The 21195-nt window shown below is 37.9% G+C and overlaps 1 protein-coding gene across 1 annotated transcript in view; it reads left to right on the plus strand.

The window, feature by feature from the left end:
• The window catches only part of LOC126272086 (hemicentin-1), a 1030571-nt gene that overhangs the window by 876771 nt on the left and 132605 nt on the right, over positions 1-21195 (plus strand). The window contains exon 14 of the mRNA XM_049974649.1: positions 6904-7161. Within this exon, the coding sequence (XP_049830606.1) occupies positions 6904-7161 (258 nt within the window). The remainder of the gene's footprint in view (positions 1-6903; positions 7162-21195) is intronic.

The following is a 21195-nucleotide window of genomic DNA, read 5'->3' on the forward strand; positions in this document are numbered from 1 at the left end:
GTGAAGAATGGATGTATGTGGTTTATAATCTCACAGTGCATCCCATTACCACAGAAAATCCCTACTCAAATTACACACTGTACTGTCTACCAATCCTATTACAGGAAATCATAAGCACAAATTTAAACTGTACTCATAACATGTTTTATGACAAAGCTGTTCAATATATCTTGTACAGCTCAATACTCACTGACACAACGTGAGAGTGCACTGTTCCTTGTGTACAACCTACACACTAGCTTCTGCCTCCTACCTTCTAGTTTTACCTCTTCTTTGTAGGTAATGGCACTGATACCTGTGATAACGTTTCTAGGATAACCTTAAAATGTGTAACACATCCTGTGTTGCATAATATAAGATCGTACTGGTGTTTGCAACGTCACATTCACAGATGATGTCATCTCTATGACTTGTTATGGCCCTTTTCGATGCATATTAAATTTATGCATTGTGCCGTTTGCTGTATAGGGACATGCTAGCATGACCCTTTGGCCAACGCCTTACTCAGGCAACTTAACATTACGTTGCATTCATCCCTTCCTGCTCCTCAAGGTCTTTGGCTTTCCCCTTTGGCATCCACTTCCAGATATCCTTCAATGTTTTCACAAATTTTGTATTTATTCCACACTTTTCCCACTCTTAGCTTTAATAAATTAAATTCTACACCTTGTGTAGAGCCCAACACTGTTATGTAGTTTTGCACTGTATGTGTCTATGACATAGGGTAGATAAGCTTCCCAGTCCGTATGGTGAATATTTGCATTATAACTTATGGCGTTACTGATGATACAGTGAACACACTCAGTCCTTCCATTTGCCAGAGGGTGGAAGAGACTAGTTCTAAGCTTGCACATTTGCAGTGGGTGGCATAGTTGCTTAATTAGTTCAGATATGAAGTTTTTGTCTTGGCCCATAGTTCTTGTGTCAAGGACACCAAGCTCCAGTGACCAGTTTTTCACCATTGCATGTGCTACTGTACTTGCTTGTTGTTTCAGGATGTGAATCATTGTAATGTAATGTGGACAGTGATTTATGATAGTTAATATATAGCAGTTACCCACTGGTATCCTGTTAAATGGACCCATAATGTCCATGCCTTCCATTTCATATAGTTTAGACACCTCTGGTAATCTTTGACGTGGTATTCATCGACGGCTCAAATTGACATGCTATTCTTGACATATTGGTCAATGTCCTTGCTTCATAATTTTCACCAAAGCCATTCAGTTACCCTATGATCCATTGTCCCATGCCCTCCATGTCCTGCTCACATGTGATCACGAGCTTCTTTTAATATTTCTACCTTCAGTGCTCCAGGTACTATGACGCAAGGCCCAGACTTTGTCATCCTACACAGTAGCCTGTCACAAACAATGATCTGTGCTTACATTTTGAATACGTGGCAGTCTGCATCAGCGATCTGCACCTTCTGCCACTCCACAAGGTTCAAGTGCTTTTAACCCCAGTTTTCATGCTCAGAGCGTCCGAATTGCCACGCTTCCTGTCAGATTTATGCATTACCTCCAAATAAAATGTGAGTAATTTTAGTGCCCACTGAGTCAATCTACTTGAAGGATATTTCAGTCCTAATAGCCACTTTAATGCTGCATAGATGATTACAACTTTGAATTTAGTGCTGTACAGCTGACAATGAAAGTAAGTAATACTGTAAATTAACATCAGTACCTCCTTCAGTAGTTGAGTAATTCTGCTGCAGTTCATTTACGTGTTTTGATTAACATGCTGCTGGGTGGTCATTACCATCTGCTTCCTGATTTAGAACATATCCCACTGACTGGTTGCTCATACCAAAAGGCAGAATAAACTCTTTTCTGTAATTCAGAAATACTAACATAGGTCTAGCTGTTAGTGCCTGTTTCAGTCCCTCAAATCAGATTGACAGTCAGCTGTTCACTGAAATTTTGCATCCTTCAACAAATGTGTTAATAGTCTACCAACATCAGCAAACACTTGACAAATTTTCTATAATAATTGTGTAACCTTAAAATGTCTGCAAATGTTCACATTTTGCAGCAGCAAGAAATCTGAGACTGTACATACCAATCTTAGATTGCTGCTTACTCGGTCATGACTAAATAAACAGATTAGACTTCTACCACAGCAAAGTGACATTTTTAATACTTAATGTTAAGCGCCCTAAATGTACCTCTTAAATGCTCCTTCCAGCTGTAGCCTGTGCCCCTTCAGGTACCATGAAAAACAATAATATCACCTAATAGACTATCACTGACCTGTTTTTAATACCCCTGACATGCTGTCCCATAATCACTGAATGTGTCCAGTACATTCTTAAGTCCAAAAGATACCCACTAATATTGGTAATGGCCACATGGTATGGTAAATGTGATCTTCAACTGGTTCTCTAGCACTACTTCAAAGTGGTAGTAATCATTTTTGAGATCCATTGTTGAAAAATACTTCCATTGACCCAAGTTCTCCAGAGTTTCCTGAGTATTTGGTATCAGATATGCATCCATCACAATTCTGGCATTTAAACGATGGTAGTCACAACAGAACCTGTATTTCCTCATCCCACATTGCTATTTTTGGCATGATGACAACAGATGTTCCCCAGGGACTATCACGCTCTTCAGTAAAGCCATCATTTGGTTGTTGATTGATGAAATCCTCCATTATTCGTTGCAGGAGAAAAGGTATTATGTATGGGTTCTTATAGACAGGAGGATTATCCCCCCATCAGGATCCTGTGTTGCATCATTGATGTTGCTAGTGAGGGTCCACAAGGACTGAACAAATCTGTGAACTGTATCAATAGCATTTGTATAGCTACCCTACCTTACCATTCCATCTGATTCACTTTTTTGCATAATGCTGGTGCATTAATTGTTTGCTTAAAGCAGAGGTCCACACTTTACATGTCTAAATCATCCTTGTCCAGGTCTTCTAGTATGGAAATTAATAACCCCTTTGGCTAAACCACTCTGTCAGCGCCAAAATTATCCACACTAGCCAGAATCAAGTATTCTCCATTCACTCCGTGCACTTGTGCCTCACTCCTGTGTATAAACCAGTGTGATCTATCCAAATTTTCACTGTGCTTCAATAGCTCTATAGTGTATAAGTATCACTCAGGAGGTGAGTACCTACATTTACCAAGAGCAATTTTCCTGTGCCTTTTAACAGTTTATAGTGCAAATGGGCCTTAATGATTCTGTATGCATTTTTATCAGTTCCAGTTTCATGCTAGGAGAACCTTGTGCCAATATATCATTTGCAGCTGTCTCTCCCAGTGAGAGCAATCTTCCACCAAGTCTGACAATGTGCTAAGAAAAATCAATTTTTGCATGATGCTTATTCAAGAAATCAGCTACAGGATTGTACAGTACCCCTCACTGACAAACGACAACACTTTCATATGCTCTCAAAAATTTCTTGCCCCATATGAAAATTGAACAATATTGACCTCAATGATGCCACTTCATTGTCCCTTACTCCACATAATCTATATTGTAAGGAATTCACTCTTTCTGCCCAGGAGGGTAGGATAAATGAGCCTCTGTGTCCTACCTAAAAGGGTAGCATACATGGACTCCTGTGTCCATTAAAAATCAATGTTCTGGACCATTCACCATGCCAAATAAGCAACATTCTGCTTCTGCATATGTCTTTATAGCATGAATTTCACTGCAAAAGCCCCAGTTGCAGAATTCATTTTAATGTCTAATGAGCTTCCACCCTGTTTCTTATTCCTACAATCCTACGTGCGGCGTCCTATCACTACACACTCACAGCACTTCTGTGGTTGGCAGTATTGCTTTCAAAAGTACCTCACACATCCACACCTATAACATTTTAGTTCTGAGGAGAAAATGCTCCATTTATTCTGAACCTGTGTTGCTATATCCATCTCTTCCAGCTGTATAGCAACAATAATGACAGCATCAAGATCCTTCAAGTTTTTCATATGCACTGTCCTTGTCATATCAGATGAAGTCGACCAAAAAAAAAAAATAAAATAAAATAAAATAAATCTAGCATTCTATGTTCTGCAACCTTGTTCTGCATTAACTCACAAGTTTGTGCATTGCTTTCCTAACCCTGTCCAAGAATGTTTCCACTTTTTCAGTCCATTTTTAGGATATTTCATTGAGTTGCTCCCTAAAGAATCTGGTACTGTTCCATTTATTGAAGTGCTGAATGAGCCCATTTTTAGTTGCCGAAATGTATGTGTTTCATTCAACCCTTCATGGTATGCTGTGTATGTCTTTGCCTCATCCATTAACTGTGATATGTCCATGTACAACTGTACTTCATACAACCAATCACTCAGCCTCATGGCAGCATCCAAGTTATCAATAAATGCTACTACATCCTTAGTTGTTTCCTGAAAATGGTGTCACCAGACTAGCAGCAGCTGAATTCAAGGTAAGAGTGGATATTCTGATTGAAGCTTTTGTTTCTACTACCCCATTAAGTTCACTCTGTCTACCCATGTTGCTTACTGACAGAGCATCCACCTGCCTTTACGAAGTAGAATTACTTTCGTCCAGCTTAGCCACTTGTTTCACGAAGGTTTCAGCTGCTTCCTAATCATCAAAGCTTGTGTTTGTCATCCTAGCATTTGTGCAGATCCCATCCACTGCAACACAATACACTTGAAGGTGCAAAAATTCAATGATAACCAGTACAAGCATTCAGACATATAACAAAAGAAATGCCTTCAATATTTATGACAAATAACCAAGCAAATCAAATCAGTACAACAATGTGTCTCATGCCCATTACATTGCTAAGTACTGTTTTTAGCTGGTACTGACAGTGTACAAGGAAACTTGTGGGGCACTAAATTACACTGCTGGCATCTCACTGGCCAAAACTAGTGTTCCGTATAGTTTTCCTTATACTAAGACACATCTAGAGCTCCTTCCAGTTTCATAAAATGCATCTGAAGATTTTTATGCACAAACCTCACCACCATTTCCATGCCCAAGAACATAGGATACCCCAAAAATAGAAAGTCCATTCACCACGTCTATATCACCAAACCATGTAGCACAGAGTTGGTGATTATGTCACAGTTGGTGCTTCCTCTTGATGAATGGCAGCAGTCGATGCTGCAAACACTTCTGACACCAGAAAGTTGGTGTGTCTGAAGTTGGTTGCTTTACCTGGATGGTGGTTGTCCACACCGCTGCAAACATTTCTGGTAGCAAAATGTTTTGGCCAGTAGTTGACCCATGTATTAGCAGAGGATTGGCCATTTGTACGTCAGGAAATGATGCTGCTTCCTTGCTTGGACATGGGTTGTATAAGTGGTGGTTACTGGAACTGCTTTCCAAGTCATCAATGAAACATTAATTTTTACAATTGTCTTTTATTCATTTTGATACAGAGAGAGGATTGTGGCAGGTGGGAGGTTATTGCCTCTCAATGATATTGGTGGCTGCCAGTGTGCCAAACACCCTGGTCAGCAACTGCCATCTTTCAGAGTCAGAACAACAAGCATAGCAATGATGGATGGTGGTATCAGTGAAACTGCTGCCAGAGTGTATCAGACATAGCATCCGGCAGCCTGACTGGCTCGTGGCACCATTAACACACCTGAGATGATGGTGTTACACTGTAACATTCAACATGGATCAAGTCAAAGTCATATGCCCACACTGGCAATGGTCAGCAGCAATAAAGGCCCTCAGAAGCTGCTGTGCAGTAACAGAGAGACTTCTCACACACTATACACAAATGGAAAATGAAAGGGAGAAAATGCTAGCTATACTCAATGTACCTTCTGTGACAAACCTTGAATTGGAGTGTGGAGCATAGATGCAGATATAATATTCTACAGCCTCGATTTTGCACAATAGTGACAATAAACACTTATTAATCCTTTTGAAATGGGGCCCACATCTCACTCAGGCTCTCACTGTAGGCTTGTGCCTCATTGAGACTCAGGCTCTGTCTCAAAAGAGTTAACATTAGACTATTCCAGAAGACAATAGAGATTGGAAGGAAAAACATACTTAGCTACCTTGTCTAGAAGTGAAGACAGTGAGAGATACTTCTTAGCTCAAAACAGATTGACTTGAGTTTTTTGACCAGTTTATTAATATAATGATTCTATTATAATTTGTTATTCACCTAAATGAAAAGAAATTACACAAAAATTTTCTTGTTGTAATTGATCAACAATATGTGTATGTATATATGTGGTTAGTATAGTTATTGTCAATAATTGTCAGCGGCAGGAGATACGGCATAAATTGTTCCAACTGTCATATGTTTAATGGGTTAAATCTGTGAATTAGAGCACCCTGATGTCAAGAAACTTAACAACATAATTTTTGTAAACACTACTTGACGGCCAACATCATGCCAGAATCATTTTACATCAGTTTTTTTTTTCTTTTTTTTCCACGAACATTTTTCATAAAGCGTAAATCATGGGAAAATTATAAATATGTTTACAAAAAACTGGGTGTGAATTTACATTTTGGACACAGGAAATTTGATAGGAGCTATAAAAAATGATGGAAATGGCAGGAAAATGTTAATTTTGGGAACATAAAAGCAGGGATATACTGTAGTTTGCAATTGTATTATACGTGTTTGTGTAAGATGAGGAGTTAAGCAGTTTGCTGTGAGCCAAGAGAGAAAATCACAATTGAAAGGTACTAAAAACTGAAGAAGTGATATAAAGAAATGTAGTTAGTCACAAAGAAGGAGAAATTGTGAGTAAAGTATGAAATGAGAGCTTTTCTTTCTGGGTGTATGCTCATACTTGTAGATTCCCGCCTCCCCACCCTCACCGCATTTCTCTTTAGCATTTCATTTTATTGATCTCTGTTCTATATATCAGTTTTTGTATTTTTGCACTTTATGTATTCACTAGTCTGAAATACCCTTTTTTTTTTATTTTTACAGATAAGCCAGAATGTGCCATTACTCAAGCTGAAATGGATGGAAAATTGGTTTTAACATGTTCTACAAGTGCAAATCCACCAGAAGTTGATTTCACTTGGCGAATCAAGAATGAAAATGACACAATAGAAGAAAATGTGGAGAAAAAAGGACAAAGCAGCATTCTCACTCTGGAATCTTATGTTGAAAATTTCCGCACGTATTTGTGCTTTGCAAATAATAGTGTGGGAGTAGGAATTCCTTGTGAAAGAGACGTCACAGGTGAGAATGAAATATACCTTTTTCTTTCTTATATTGCAGAATCCATAGATCCTTAACGTATATGCAAAATATGAGCAATTTTATGCGCACTTCACATTTTATAGTCTTCTCCTTACATCTATAATACAGCTTCAGCACACCTGAAAGACAGTATGAATGGGCAACAGTAAAAATTTTTATCAGGTAACTTTTATACATTGATGGATTGATGGAAAGTTTGGGCAGAATGTAAATAATCTAGGAGTAAAGGCAATGTGTGTGTGTGTGTGTGTGTGTGTGTGTGTGTGTGTGTGTGTGTGTGTGTGTATGCTTGTACTTTGTCCAAAAGCAAGTGAACTTTGAAGTGGTTGTGTAACAGTGAACTAATCAGTGCCTCAACTATTCAGAAAGCTGTTATCCTTACTTCTAAATTGTTTACACTTTTGCACATTTTCAGACATAGGTAAAAAACATTTATAGTTGCAATATGCAGCTTGTGAGAGTTACGAACCAGAGACTCTTCATATGACCACACAAAAGAATACAAAATTAAGTAAATATAGCTCTTCTAGGATTAAAGAATCTCAGGTCAAGAAACACACAGCAAAGACAACATGGAAGGGAACTTAATTGTGAATGCTAATAAGAAACAAGATTTGAAATCCTGAGGATCTGCAAAAAGAAAAAAGAGCAGCAAATAAATCAGAGATAGGGAAGGACAATTTGACAAGCTTGCATAGACAAGACAAAATAGGGTAGAAACATAGAATAAGGTAAGAAAAAAAATTGTTGGGAAAGAAGCAGTGAAGGGAAAGAAGAAACTAAAGAATATGGAGAATACAAAAGAAATTCCAAAGAGAAAATGAAGTGATGGGGATGTGCAGTGAACAGTGTGAGTGAATAGATGGGGATATGTAGTGTAACAATGGAAGAACTATGGCGGGAGGACACTGAATAAAGGAAAAGAAAATGAAGAACAAGTTGATGAAAAGTGGGTGTTGTGGAACAGTCATATGGTGTGAAGAAGTGTCCATGTGTGAACTTCTGACTTACTTGTGCATTGCCATGTAGTGAACTGAATACAAACTCATTACATCTTTCATATTTTGTTGATAAGAAATAATTTCCATATAAAAATTGCAGAAACAGTGATTACTAAGTATGCTCTTTCATTTCCATATGCACTTAAGTTGTAACAAAGTAAGTAAACACAAAGAATATTAAACAACACTCTTTATTGATAGTAAAGACTCTCTGCCAAACCAGCAATTCATCTTCTGTCTCTTGCTTTGGCTACTTGCACAGGACCTAATGTCATCTCAAGTCAGTTATATTGTGTGTAAAAACAATAGTAATTTTGACAAATTGCATGTTGGCGTCTGTTTTGAGTTCTCTGACCAACATTTGTTTGATAATTCTTCTAATGTTTCACAAGCACAAGTGGCTAGCGTTGTCAAAGCATCACCCTCAATTGCTGATGGTGGACTTGGAGTCAAGCTCACAGCTGCAGATTGTATGTACCTGGTATGTCAACATCCAAGAGTTTTTCTGTGGTAATTTCTGCTGTGGTTCTGCCCTTGCTACCTGCAACAGTTTTTTTCTACAGCATGGGAATCCAGGATCTGTTCATCTGGAGGCTTTCTTCTTTCTTGTTGAGCCATTGTCTTGTTTGTGTATTTCTATATCTTCCCTAAACAATCAGTTGTAATAGCTCTTCTCTACAGCAGCAACTAGAGTGTCAGCAAATTTCATTATATATAATAACATTATGTTCAGTCTCACCCAATGTATGCTCTACCATGGCCAATTTATCTGCCTGTCCCAACCTGCAGTGCCAGTTGTGTTTGGTGATCCTGATGTTGATTGATCCTACAGTCACTCCAACATAGGCTTTTCCACATGTACATGGTATTCAGTATATTCCCGACATTGCAAGTGAGTTATTTTTTATCCTTTGCCAATCAGAGGCACCCTTTGACCTCCTTTTCAATTTATTTGTCTTGTTTGCATAATATATGTCCGATTCTGTCTGCCACTCTAGGAGTGTATGGTAGAAAGACTGTGCATCTAATCATCTACATCTACATTCAGACTTAAGTGCCTAGCAGAGGGTTCATTGAACCATTTTGATACTACTTCTCTACCATTCCTCTCTCGAATGGCGTGTGGGAAAAAGGAACACCTAAATCTTTCCGTTCAAGCTCTGATTTCCCTTATTTTATTACGATGATCATTTCTCCCTACATAGGTGAGTGTCAACAAAATATTTTTGCTTTTGGAAGAGAAAGTTGGTGATTGAAATTTCGTAAATAGATCTCGCCGCAAAGAAAACTGCCTTTGTTTCAGTGACTGCCACCCCAACTCATGTATCGTATCAGTGACAGTCTCACCCCTTTTGCATGATAACATGAAACAAGCTGCCCTTCTTTGTACTTTTTTGATGTCCTCCTTCAGTTCTACCTGGTAAGAATCCCATACCGCACAGCAATATTCCAGCAGAGGACGGACAAGTGTAATGTAGGCTGTCTCTTTAGTGGGTTTGTCGCATCTTCTAAGTGTTGTGCCAACAAAGTGCAGTCTTTGTTTCACCTTCCCCACAATATTATCTCTGTGGTCTTTCCAATTTAACTTGCTCGTAATTGTAATTCCTAGGTATTTAATCGTACTAACAGCCCTTAGATTTGTGCGATTTATCGTATACCAAAAATTTATCAGATTTCTTTTAGTACTTTTCTGTGTTTAGTGCCACTTTTTGCACCATACAGAAATTCTCTCTAGACCACTTTGTAATTGGAATTTATTGTCTGATGATTTTACTTGGCGGTAAATTACAGCGTCATCTGCAAACAATATAAGGAGGCTGCTCAGACTATCACATAGATCCTTTATGTAAATCAGGAATAGCAGAGGGCCTATGACACTACCTTGCGGAACACCAGATATCACTTCTGTTCTACTCAATGGTTTATCATCTATCACTATTAACTGTGACCTCTCTGAGAGGAAATAATGAATCCAGTCACACAACTGAGACGATACTCCATATGCAATCAATTTGATTAATAATTGCTTGTGAGGAACAGTATCAAAAGCCTACTGAAAATCTAGGAATATGAAATCGATTTGAGATCCTTTGTTGCCAGCACTCAGTACTTCATGGGAATAAAGAGCTAGCTGTGTTGCACAAGAATGATATTTTCTGAATATGTGTTGGTTATGTCTCAATAAGTCATTTTCTTCAAGGTGATTCGAGTACAGTATAGGCTACAAAATCCTACTGCAAATTGAGCTCAGTGAAATGGGTCTGTAATTCAAAGGGTTACTCCTATTTCCTTTCTTGAATATTGGTGTGACCTGTGTTACTTCCCAGTCTTTAGGAACAGATCTTTTGTCAAGTGAGTGGTTGTATATATTGCTAAGAAAGGCACTTTTGTGTCTGCATACTCTGAAAGGAATCTGATTGGCATACCATCTGGAACTTTCTTAAGTGATTTGAGTTGTTTCATAACACCTAAGATATCTACTTTTATGTCACTCTTGCTAACAGCTGTTCTGATTTTGAATTCTGGAATATTTACTTCATCTTCTTTCATGAAGGAATTACAGAAAACTGTATTTCGTAATTCTGCTTTAGTGACACCATCATTGGTAACATTTCCATTGCTATCGCACAGTGACAGTATTGACTGTTTTTTGCCACTAGTGTACTTTACATACAACCAGAATCTCTTTAGGTTTTCTACCATATTTTGAGGCAATGTTTGACTGTGGAAACTATTACAAGCATCTCACACTGACGTCCACACTAAATTTCAAGCTTCCGTGAAACTTAGCCCGTCTTGGAGATTTTGCATTCTTCTGAATTTGGCATGCTTTTTTTGTTGATTTTGCAACATTGTTCTAATGTGTTTTGTGTACCATGGTGGATCAGTCCCGTCTCTTATTAACTTACGCAGTGTGAATCTGCCTGTTGCTGTCGATACTGTATCTTTGAATTTGAGCCATATCTGGTCTACACTTACATAATTTGCTTGGAAGGAATGGAGACTCTCTCTTAGGAAGGCATCAAGCGAATTTTTATCTGCTGTTTTAAATAGATATATTTCGTGTTTATTTTTAGTGGTTAATCAAAATGTTTTTAAGCCTCGCCACAATGACCTTGTGTTCACTAATCCCTGTATCCCTCATGAGACTCTTTATTAGATCAGTATTATTTGTGGCTAAGAGGTCAAGTGTATTTTCGCAACCATTTACAATTTGTGTGGGCTCATGAACTAACTGTTCAAAGTAATTCTCAGACAAAACATTTAGTACAATTTTGGAAGGTGTTTACTGTCTTCCACCGGCTTTGAACATGTATTTTCGCCAACAAATCTAGGGTAGATTGAAGTCTCCATCAAATATAACTGTATGAGTGGGGTACTTATTTGTAATGAGATTCAAGTTTTCTTTGAACCATTCAGCTATTATATCATCTGAGTGTTGGCTGGTAGAAGGAGTCAGTTATTATTTTGGTACAGCTGTTGAGTATAACCTCGACCCATAGAAATTCCCAGGAACTATCTATTTCAGCTTCACTACAAGATAAACTACTACTGACAGACACAAACGCACCACCACCTACTTTATTTAATCTATCCTTTCTGAACACGGTTTGCGTCTCTGTAAAAATTTCGGCAGAATTTATCTCCGTCTTTAGCCAGATTTCTGTCCCTATAATGATTTCAGCTTCAGTTCTTTCAATCAGTGCCTGAAGCTTTGGTACTTTTCCAGCACAGCTACGATAATTTACAACTACAATACCGACTGTTGCTTGGTCGATGCTCGTTGTTTCTTTGCCCTGTACCCTTTGAGACTGGAGCCCTTTTTGATCTTTCCGAAGACTGTCTAATCTAAAAAAGCACCCAGTCCACGCCACACAGCCCCTGTTATCCATGTAGCTGCCTCCTGTGTGTAGTGGACACCTGACCTATTTATCGGAACCCGAAATCCAACCACCCTATTGTGCAAGTCAAGGAATCTGCAGCCTACATGGTCATAGAACTATCTGAGCCTCTGATTCAGACCCTCCACTTGGCTCTGTACCAAAGATCCACAGTCGGTCCTGTCAATGATGCTGTAGATGGTGAGCTCTGCCTTCATCTCACAAGCAAGACTGGCAGTCTTCACCAACTCAGATAGCTGCCGGAAACCAGAGAGGATCTCTTCCAATCCATAGCGACACACATCATTACTGCCAACGTGAGCCACCACCTGCAGCTGGCTGCACCCTGTGTCCTTCATGGCATCCAGAAGGATCCTTTCCACATCTTAGATGACTCCCCACCATTGCCTTTCTTCCTGTCCTTAGCTGCCATAACCCAGAGGGGCTCCATCATGTGTCTAACATTGGAGCTCCCAATGACGAGCAATCTGAATTTGGCATGCTTTTTTTTTTGCAATTCTTGAATTTTATTTACTGCAGAATTCAAATTCATTGAATGTGACTGAACAGAAGAATGATATATGAATAGTCAATGTTGTATCAATCATGCATTTATTTTCTGCAATTCATCTGGCAGTATCAAGCATTCAGAACTGACAAATAACTTGTTCATCCTTTCAATGCCTACTATATAGGGTAATGAAAAGTCTGGTAAGATGCAAATAATGTAATGTATAAAGGCAACAACTCACTGAATAGTAGAGGTGCTGAGTCACATAAAGCCAAGCAAACAACATTGGGAACTTAGCGATTAGCCTACACTACCTGCACTCGCTCATGAACATGAAAAGGGGCAGTTTGGGACAGTGTTGGAAAAGTCTGCTCTAAAAGTTCTCGATGTTGTTTATGTGCCTTTCAACAGCTCTGCATCATATTTGATGTTTTTAAGAACAAGAAGAAAATGTTTGGATGAGAACAGTCTGTCAGCAGATGTTCTAAACTGATCACCATTTCGTGTTACTAAAAGTAAAAGAAAAAATTGCTAACAGTAGAAATATAGAAATAATTTACAAATTATAAAGTGCAGCAATCAGTTGTCTTTTTTTTTTTTCAGGTTTTATCTGGCAAATCCAGGTTTCGGCTAGTGCCTTGCCACTATCAATGCACTATTATCAAGTCTCAATGCATTTCAGTTCCCTGTTGCTCAGGTGTCAGTCACAGTTCTTTGAATATTACTCAGTAGTATCCAAAGAACTGTGACTGGCACCTGAACAACAGGGAACTGAAATGCATTGAGACTTGATAATAGTGCATTGATAGTGGCAAGGCACTAGCCGAAATCTGGATTTGCCCAAAAAACAAAAAGGGGGGAGGGGAGGGGACGACTGATTGCTGCGCTTTATAATTTATAAATCATATCACAGTCACTGAGTGCACCCACATTCCTAATGGAAGGTAAACTGATAGAAATAATTATTTCTAATGTTGTGTGACATTACTGCACCTGTTTAAGTTCTGCTGTTATCTTGATCACCACCATATAATTCTCTTCATTTGCTTCATACCTTAAATTCTTTAACACTTATAGGACCTACAGTGCATACTTTGCTTGAATCATTTATAGCAGCTTGTTTATACTTCCATTTGTGAAGAAAGTGCGAGCACTACCCTAACACTTGGTTGCTATTCATTCATTGGTTACAGTATTGCCACCTTTCATCCTGTACACCCACGTCGAAAATAAAATTTTCTTTTTGTGACTTGCTTGAAAGTTTTGATTATTTTGCACAACCTGTTAGGTGTGGCATGCACAGTTTATTCATCATCTCATGCAACTTAATGAATTTGTTTTAGTTATATTTGTTCATTTTCTGCCTTTGTAAAAAAAAAAAAAAAAAAAAAAAAAAAAAAAAAAAAAAAAAAAAAAAGGACATGGTTTTCATGCATTTATCAGAGTTAGTTCATGTCAAAATGTCAAACTTAGTGTCTGGGAGACCTTTTTTGTAAAATAGTAGAGACTATAATTTGTTATTTAGACATTTTACTTTTGTAATCATGCTACCATCATAGTCAGCAGGTGGATCCAAGTGAATTTGTCGAAACCTTTATTTTCATTCTAATTATATTTAGCAAAACTTTCATTTTAAATTTGACTCACACTTCCTTGTGTAATGTACAGTGCCAGACTTCGTCACTTTGTTTGGACGCTGATCACTTTTCTTCCAGAACTGATGAGTCAGTGGTGCACTACATCCTAGAGGCATCTATTAATGTGAATGACTGTGTGTGGAATGCACAAATGTTTTTTTCCACTGTAGTTACTTTCTGTTCAGTCCGGATAATGAAAGCTGTAGGAGACGTAGAATATTAGTATAAGACCCAAAGATATGGTCATGAAGTGTCCGTAATCCTAGTGATAATTGCTGAAGCATTTGCAACAATGTCGAAGAGTTTGAAGCAGTCTTAAAAAGCAGTGGAGCTGGTATAATACAAGATTCAAAAAGCTGGCGTAAATAGAAATAGACAACAGTGAGATTTTTTGGGTGCATCTAAGTGATATAGAAAATATATGCATCCTTGAAATGGAGGTTATGTATTCACTGCAATAGACAAAAAAGTCAAATCCAGCAAGATAGAAATTAAAGCTGCATGCTTGATGTTTAGGCAAATACTGAGCAAGTCTTTTTCAACACTTTTGGCCTCTAATGACAACATTAAACTTGTAATTTTTTATTCATTTACCCATTTCAGGCATAGCCCATCATCAGAATATTAGAGAAAATAAGCTAATATAGTCATATGGTTTCAATCATAATGTTGAAGTGCTCAACGGACTGCATATTGCACCAGTGTTATGATTTTAATCATATGACCCATTACTCTGTATTAAGTTATTTTGTATGATGTTCCAATGATGGTCTGTGCACCAAATGCATAAATAAATAAAATTTCAACAAGAAGTGGACTGTTGTGATTAGTGGACAGAAAGCCATGGAAAAAGATGTGCTCAGTATTTACACAATGGTCGCCAGGCTCCCATGTAATTTTATGTTGCAAATTAAACTTATTTGGACAGGACTCACAAAGGGTGAGCATCACCTTTTAGTTGAGTCCTTCCATTGACCACCCTATTCATCCGTAGATGTAACTGAAAACCTTAGAGAAACCCTCAACATGCTAATACATATGTTTCTTTATTTGAGGAAATTTTAACCATCTAATCATTGTAAGTCTGCAGGCTTCTGTGGCCATTGTCACTGAAGTTAAAATCTTCTGGATTATTAGGCCACGTCATGTTTCTTCTAAAATGTTTGATGTTTCGACCCCTCTGCTGGGAGCTTCCTCAGGATCTTTTGGTGTCCAATACTGCTAGAACACTGTTCTGTGTTTCCGTGGTGCTCTGTCATGAGTGAAACAAACCTGTGCCAATTTATATTGCCATTCTTGGTTTACTTTCAATATCTATTGTCAGTCCTATTTGATTTGTTGGAATGGCTTCCACACATTAGGGAAGTACTCTAAGATATGATATTTAAGATAGATATTTTAAGAAATCTCTTTTTATACTGTCTGCACATTTTGTAGGATCCTGCTAATGAACTAAAGTCTGCCAGCTGCTTTACCTGAAATGAATGTTTGTGATGATTCCATTTCATATCCCTTAAAATTATTACACCCAGGCATTTCTATGAGTCGAATGATTTCAGATGTGACTCACTGATTTTGTAGTCATTGTATACATTTCTGAATATTGAAAAAAAGTTGCCAATTGTTGCATCACTTTAAAATATTATCAATATCTTACTGGATATTTGTGCCATTTCTTCAGATAGTATTTCATTATATATACCTGCATTATATACAAAAAATCTGAGATCATTATCAGTATTGAAACTTCCTGGCAGCTCAAAACTGTGTGCCAGACCGAGACTTGAATTCGGGACCTTTGCCTTTCACGGGCAAGTGCTCTACCAACTGAGCTACCCAAGCATGACTCACGCCCCGTCCTCACAGCTTTACTTCTGCCAGTATCTCGTCTCCTACCTTCCAAACTTTACAAAAGCTCAGCGCACACTCCGCTGCAGAGTGAAAATCTCATTCTGGAATTATCAGTATTGTCTGCCTAGATCCCAGCATTCTTCTCTTGGGCACACCTGAAGTTACTTCTACTTCTGTTGATGATTCTCCATCAGAGATACATGGTGTGTCCTCCCTATGAATAAATCCAAATTTCAGTCACAAATTTTGTTTGATACCCCATACATCATACTTTGGTTAAGAAACTTCCAAATGGCACTGATTTTCAGAAGTCAAGAAATAATACATGTGATTGCAGGCTTTCTTGATGTATTCCAATGATAAAATCTTTTCAGGTGATCAGCAGTGTGTTGGCATCATCTCTCCACAACATTTCAATATTTCATACCCATCATCTTCAGGCGAAGATGGTGGGTAGGAAACTCACTGAAACATTGCAACAAGGCAATGCCATGCCTTGGGTGACCATCTGAGAAGATCTTATCACTTAAGAAATAATGCTTGTACCTGACTGCCTTGATCTATGGCTCTCAGGATGTCACATAAGGCAAGTGCAGTTTGCGTCTCACTTGATCACTGTCCTTGGAACCCATGCTGGTTGGCACATAGGACGTCATTCTGTTTGAAATATCTCATTATGTTGAGCTCAGAATATGTTTTAGGTTTCTGCAACAGATATCATCATTATTGGATGTTAGTTTTGTAGTCACTTCTGCTAACATTCTTGTAGATAAGTATGATCTGTGCTTTCTTGCAATCAGTGGGCACAGTTCATAGTTCAAAAGGTTCTGTGTTATCTTTTAATAAATGTAATAGCTTACTCAGCTCAAAATTCTGTATAGATTCTGACAGAGGTTCCATTACACCTTGAAATATTGTTTGATTTTAGTGATTTTAACTGTTTGTGTATACCACTGACACTAATACATCACTCAGCTTTACATTGGCATGAGAAGTAAGTTGGCATAGTACTTATGTGTTCCTTAGTAAAGGAACGTTTGAAAACCTAGTTCAGTGCTTCTGTTTTTGATTTGCTAACCTTGATTTCAGTTTCTTTGTCATCCGTTAATGTTAGACTCTAACTTTGGTGCCATTGACAGCTTTTACTTTTACCAATAATCTCTTTGGCTTTTCCAAGAGATATTGTCACAGTAGTCATTGAAAGTTTTACAGATTGTCTTCTTCACAGCCAAATGCGTTTCAGTCAACATCTCTCTATCTCTAGTGCTGTGCTATGATGAGAAGAGGTGTGTTCTGAGATTGAATGTTTTTTGAACAACCAAAATCCAGACTTCTATAACTAGAGTCTCTGTCAAGTCATCAGTTGTGAAGAAATGGGCTAACACCGTCTTCAGGTTCCATTGTCACAGCTTTATTTTCTCTAGCTGATTATTAAAAATCTGTAAGTACTCCTCATATTCCTCCTACTGTGCTGCGTATGCACATTAAATTAAATTTCATTATTTGACCATTCTTCTTGGTATTGCAATTTTAATGGGTATCAGTGTATTTTGTGAACCTAGATTTGATATACTGCTTTCTGTCATTGCTGTGAGTAAACACAGGCAGACTCCCACTTTAGTTACATTTCCTGTTACATCAACATATCAAATTTTGATCTGTCACTTTACAGTACTTTCTTTAATGTCTTAGAATTTATCTAAGCATCATACATCATAACTTAAACTCCTTGTTTGATTATTTCCAAGTATATGGCTTAAAGGAATATTCTGCATCATCTCTATTCATTTTATATTAGGTAGACTGATAGTAGAACACCATTCTAGGGTGTTCCATTTCAAATAAATGTGACTGCATTAGATGGCCGGATCTATCTGACAATATGAACATGAACAAGACTATACTTCGATTAAAACAACATTGTTGATGTTGCAGCTAGTTGAGTGGCAGGTGGCAGCCTTCAGCCAGTTGTTGTTGTTTCTTGAGCACCGTGTTCTTGCAGTGTAGTCGATTTTGTGGGTAAACACAGACCCTTCTTGTGACTGACTGGCTGTGAACAACCATCACTGTCTTTCACCACTGAAATCTGTCAGTCACACAGCTATTTTATGTGAGCTGCAGTTGTTTAATGGAAGTTGTATGTAAGAGAAGACTACTTTGTATGCATATTAGACCGTGATGGCAGAATGAGCCATTTAGCATCGAGCAATGACTGAAATAGTTCAGCAAATTTGTCAGTAACCTGTTTTGTATGCCCCATATGGATTCTTGATAGTAAATTTGAAGCCTCGGAGTGAGGAATTTAATATTTGGGATCAGAAATAATATGAACTGAATGTACAGTGAAATGTGTGGTCTGTGACAGAACAGTGTCAATTCAGTACTCCAAATATACTACATGATATGGATTACAAAGATGTCTTTCATATAATGGCATTCAGTGATGGCACAGCACAATAGGAAAGGCTAGGTCATTACAGGTACATCCATAAATAAGGTATTTCAATCGCTAATCATGCTTGGACAAAGTATTGTTTTGAATTTAAACAGTGGAATCTTGCTCATAGTGCAATGGACTTACCTTCTCCATCTTATCTATCATGATGTTTGTGATAAAAGGACATCCGCAATTCATGTTACAAAATGTATAGTGTCTCAGTACTCTTGAAGAATTTGCATGGGCATAGAACAAAGGAACCACATTGGAGGCTGAATTATCTGTGCTAGTTGTAATATACATATAATATGGTCAACAGATCACCAGAGGTTCCACAACACAAATATAAAGAGTGTTACTATTACTACTACTACAGCTACACTACTACACTGTTCCGTTTTATGTGTCCTCTGAAGAAGGTTGAAAATTCATAAGCTGAGATACGATTTTACATTCCTTCAGCTACACATCTACCATTCATCTCATCCACTATACTATGATTGGGTATCTTACTTGTTGCAAAATGTTACATCTGCACTGTGTATGCATTGAAATCCTGCTTTGGATTGACTGTGCTGTGTTGTGGTAACAGGAAGATGTTCACAACATAATTTTTCACTAAAAAATTAGAGAATTGAGGGATTCCAAATTACTAAATCCTATAATCATCCAAAATTGGAATAATGGGTGCCAAATTACTATGGCATGTAGTCCATGAATCATTGTGCATTCTGGAGGTATAGAAATAAATAAAACTATCAGTTGTTGGGGGGATTGTCACTGAGTGTCAGGTACTGACATTAAATGAGGTCTGTTGCATTTACCATGTGAAGTGATACAGTGGTTAGCACACTGGACTCACCTTCAGGAGGACAATGGTTCAAAGTCGTATCTGATCATTGTGGTCTAGGTTTTCTGTAATTTCTCTGAATTGCTTAAGGCAGATGCTGGGAAGCGCATGGCTGATTTCCTTTTCCATCTTTCCCTAATCTGAGTTTGTGCTCCGTCTCTAATGACTGCACTGTCAGCGGGATGTTAAAAACCAATCTCTTCATTCTCCTCCTCCTCCTCCTCCACCTCCTCTATTGGATGCATCAGTTGAGATAGCACTAATGCTCTTCTGCTCTTGTAACAATTTCTTGCACATCCACATACAATCACAGTGATTCTCATTCTCCAAACTTTTGCTGTTTTGTGGTATAAACATAACATACTGCAATATAATTTCAGTGAGATCAACCTCAGAAACATGGTTTTGGTAACAAAAAGAACAGGGGTAACCTTACACAGAATAGTTCAAGAACTGAATGATTGATAAGTACATAAATGAGATTGATTATAGAAGAGAGAAGGTCTTGCAAGAGGTTAGCTATGTTGGTCTGCACTGAAAAAAGTATAAATTGTACTTTATTTGTTTAAATGTACTGTAAATGATATGCAGACTGCTGTAATCACATTTAAGAAGAGAGAAACAATATGTACTGAACTTATTAGCAAATTTGGTGGTACATGTATACAGTGTGATTCATCACAAAATTTGACAGTATATTGTGTGTTAATTAGCTCTTTCTTCTTTAATTTGATGATGAAAGTATGCATATATTTACAACTTCCAGTTGATGTGTATAAATAAAGTGCAATTTAGACAGTTCTTTCATTGTATAGATACACAAGATTGAACATGTTGTTAAGCTTTCAGACAATGCCTTTTCTAAGAGCCACAAAACAAACATATATATTCTGTGCTCAAGGAGGTGAATGAATTCCAAGGGGCATGGAGGGAACAAAGTTAGCCAGCTCTGCCCACTGACTCTGAGCACCTAAGTTGTCGATGGATGTGGGATGGTGCAGGGGTAATGAGCTGCCCTTGTCTCATGCAGTGTTGGCACTACACTTGTACACATATCAATTTATGCTCCAAATGACGTTGGTAGTGCCATTTACTGCCCACCATACCAGTTTTCATATGCTATATATGATGTGTCTATGAAAGTAAAAGCTCAGACAGGAATGTAACACATGCTTACAAGATTCGTGAAACTAGAATAAATTGTTTTGTGTTGAATGATGGTGTTTGTTGCTACCAATTCTATATCAGCTCTCATTCACAATTCAAAATTAATAGGAGCCAGTAGTAAAACTTACATTGTGGAAGTAAAAATAATGATTAATATTTTGAACATTAACATAACACTGAATTGTAAGTACCCATGAATCACTCAGAATCAGTCTCACTATATTCCTCGCCTGTGAATAATGAGTTATCATCATTACTACTATCTAATTCAGCAATACCAATAACTGATCAATAAATGATTTTGTCTACTGAAAATTTGATGGCACCATCACATCTCCCATAGTCTTCCAGTTGTCGGACCTTCCTGTGGTACCCTTCCCAGTCATCAGCAGTTACTAACAATAGGGATTCACTCGTAATCTTAAATAGATTGTCATTGGACATGTCCTGCAAAATGTTCCACTCCATGTACAGTCTTTCCAATTTGGCTATTGCCGGTTCCAACGCAATTAAATCACACTGAACAACATACGACTTTCTAGTAGGTCTATGTCCGTGAGTTAAAGGAAACAAAGCCTGCTTCCTCATGCCCTCATTGCAGGTAACACACCTCTTCCACAGCCTTTTCTCATCCTTGCTTTGTGATTATACCAGGTTGTCCACCTGTCTGACATAGTA

The sequence above is a fragment of the Schistocerca gregaria genome, chromosome 5 (genome assembly GCF_023897955.1).
Source record: "Schistocerca gregaria isolate iqSchGreg1 chromosome 5, iqSchGreg1.2, whole genome shotgun sequence".
Taxonomy (NCBI): Eukaryota; Metazoa; Arthropoda; class Insecta; order Orthoptera; family Acrididae; genus Schistocerca; species Schistocerca gregaria.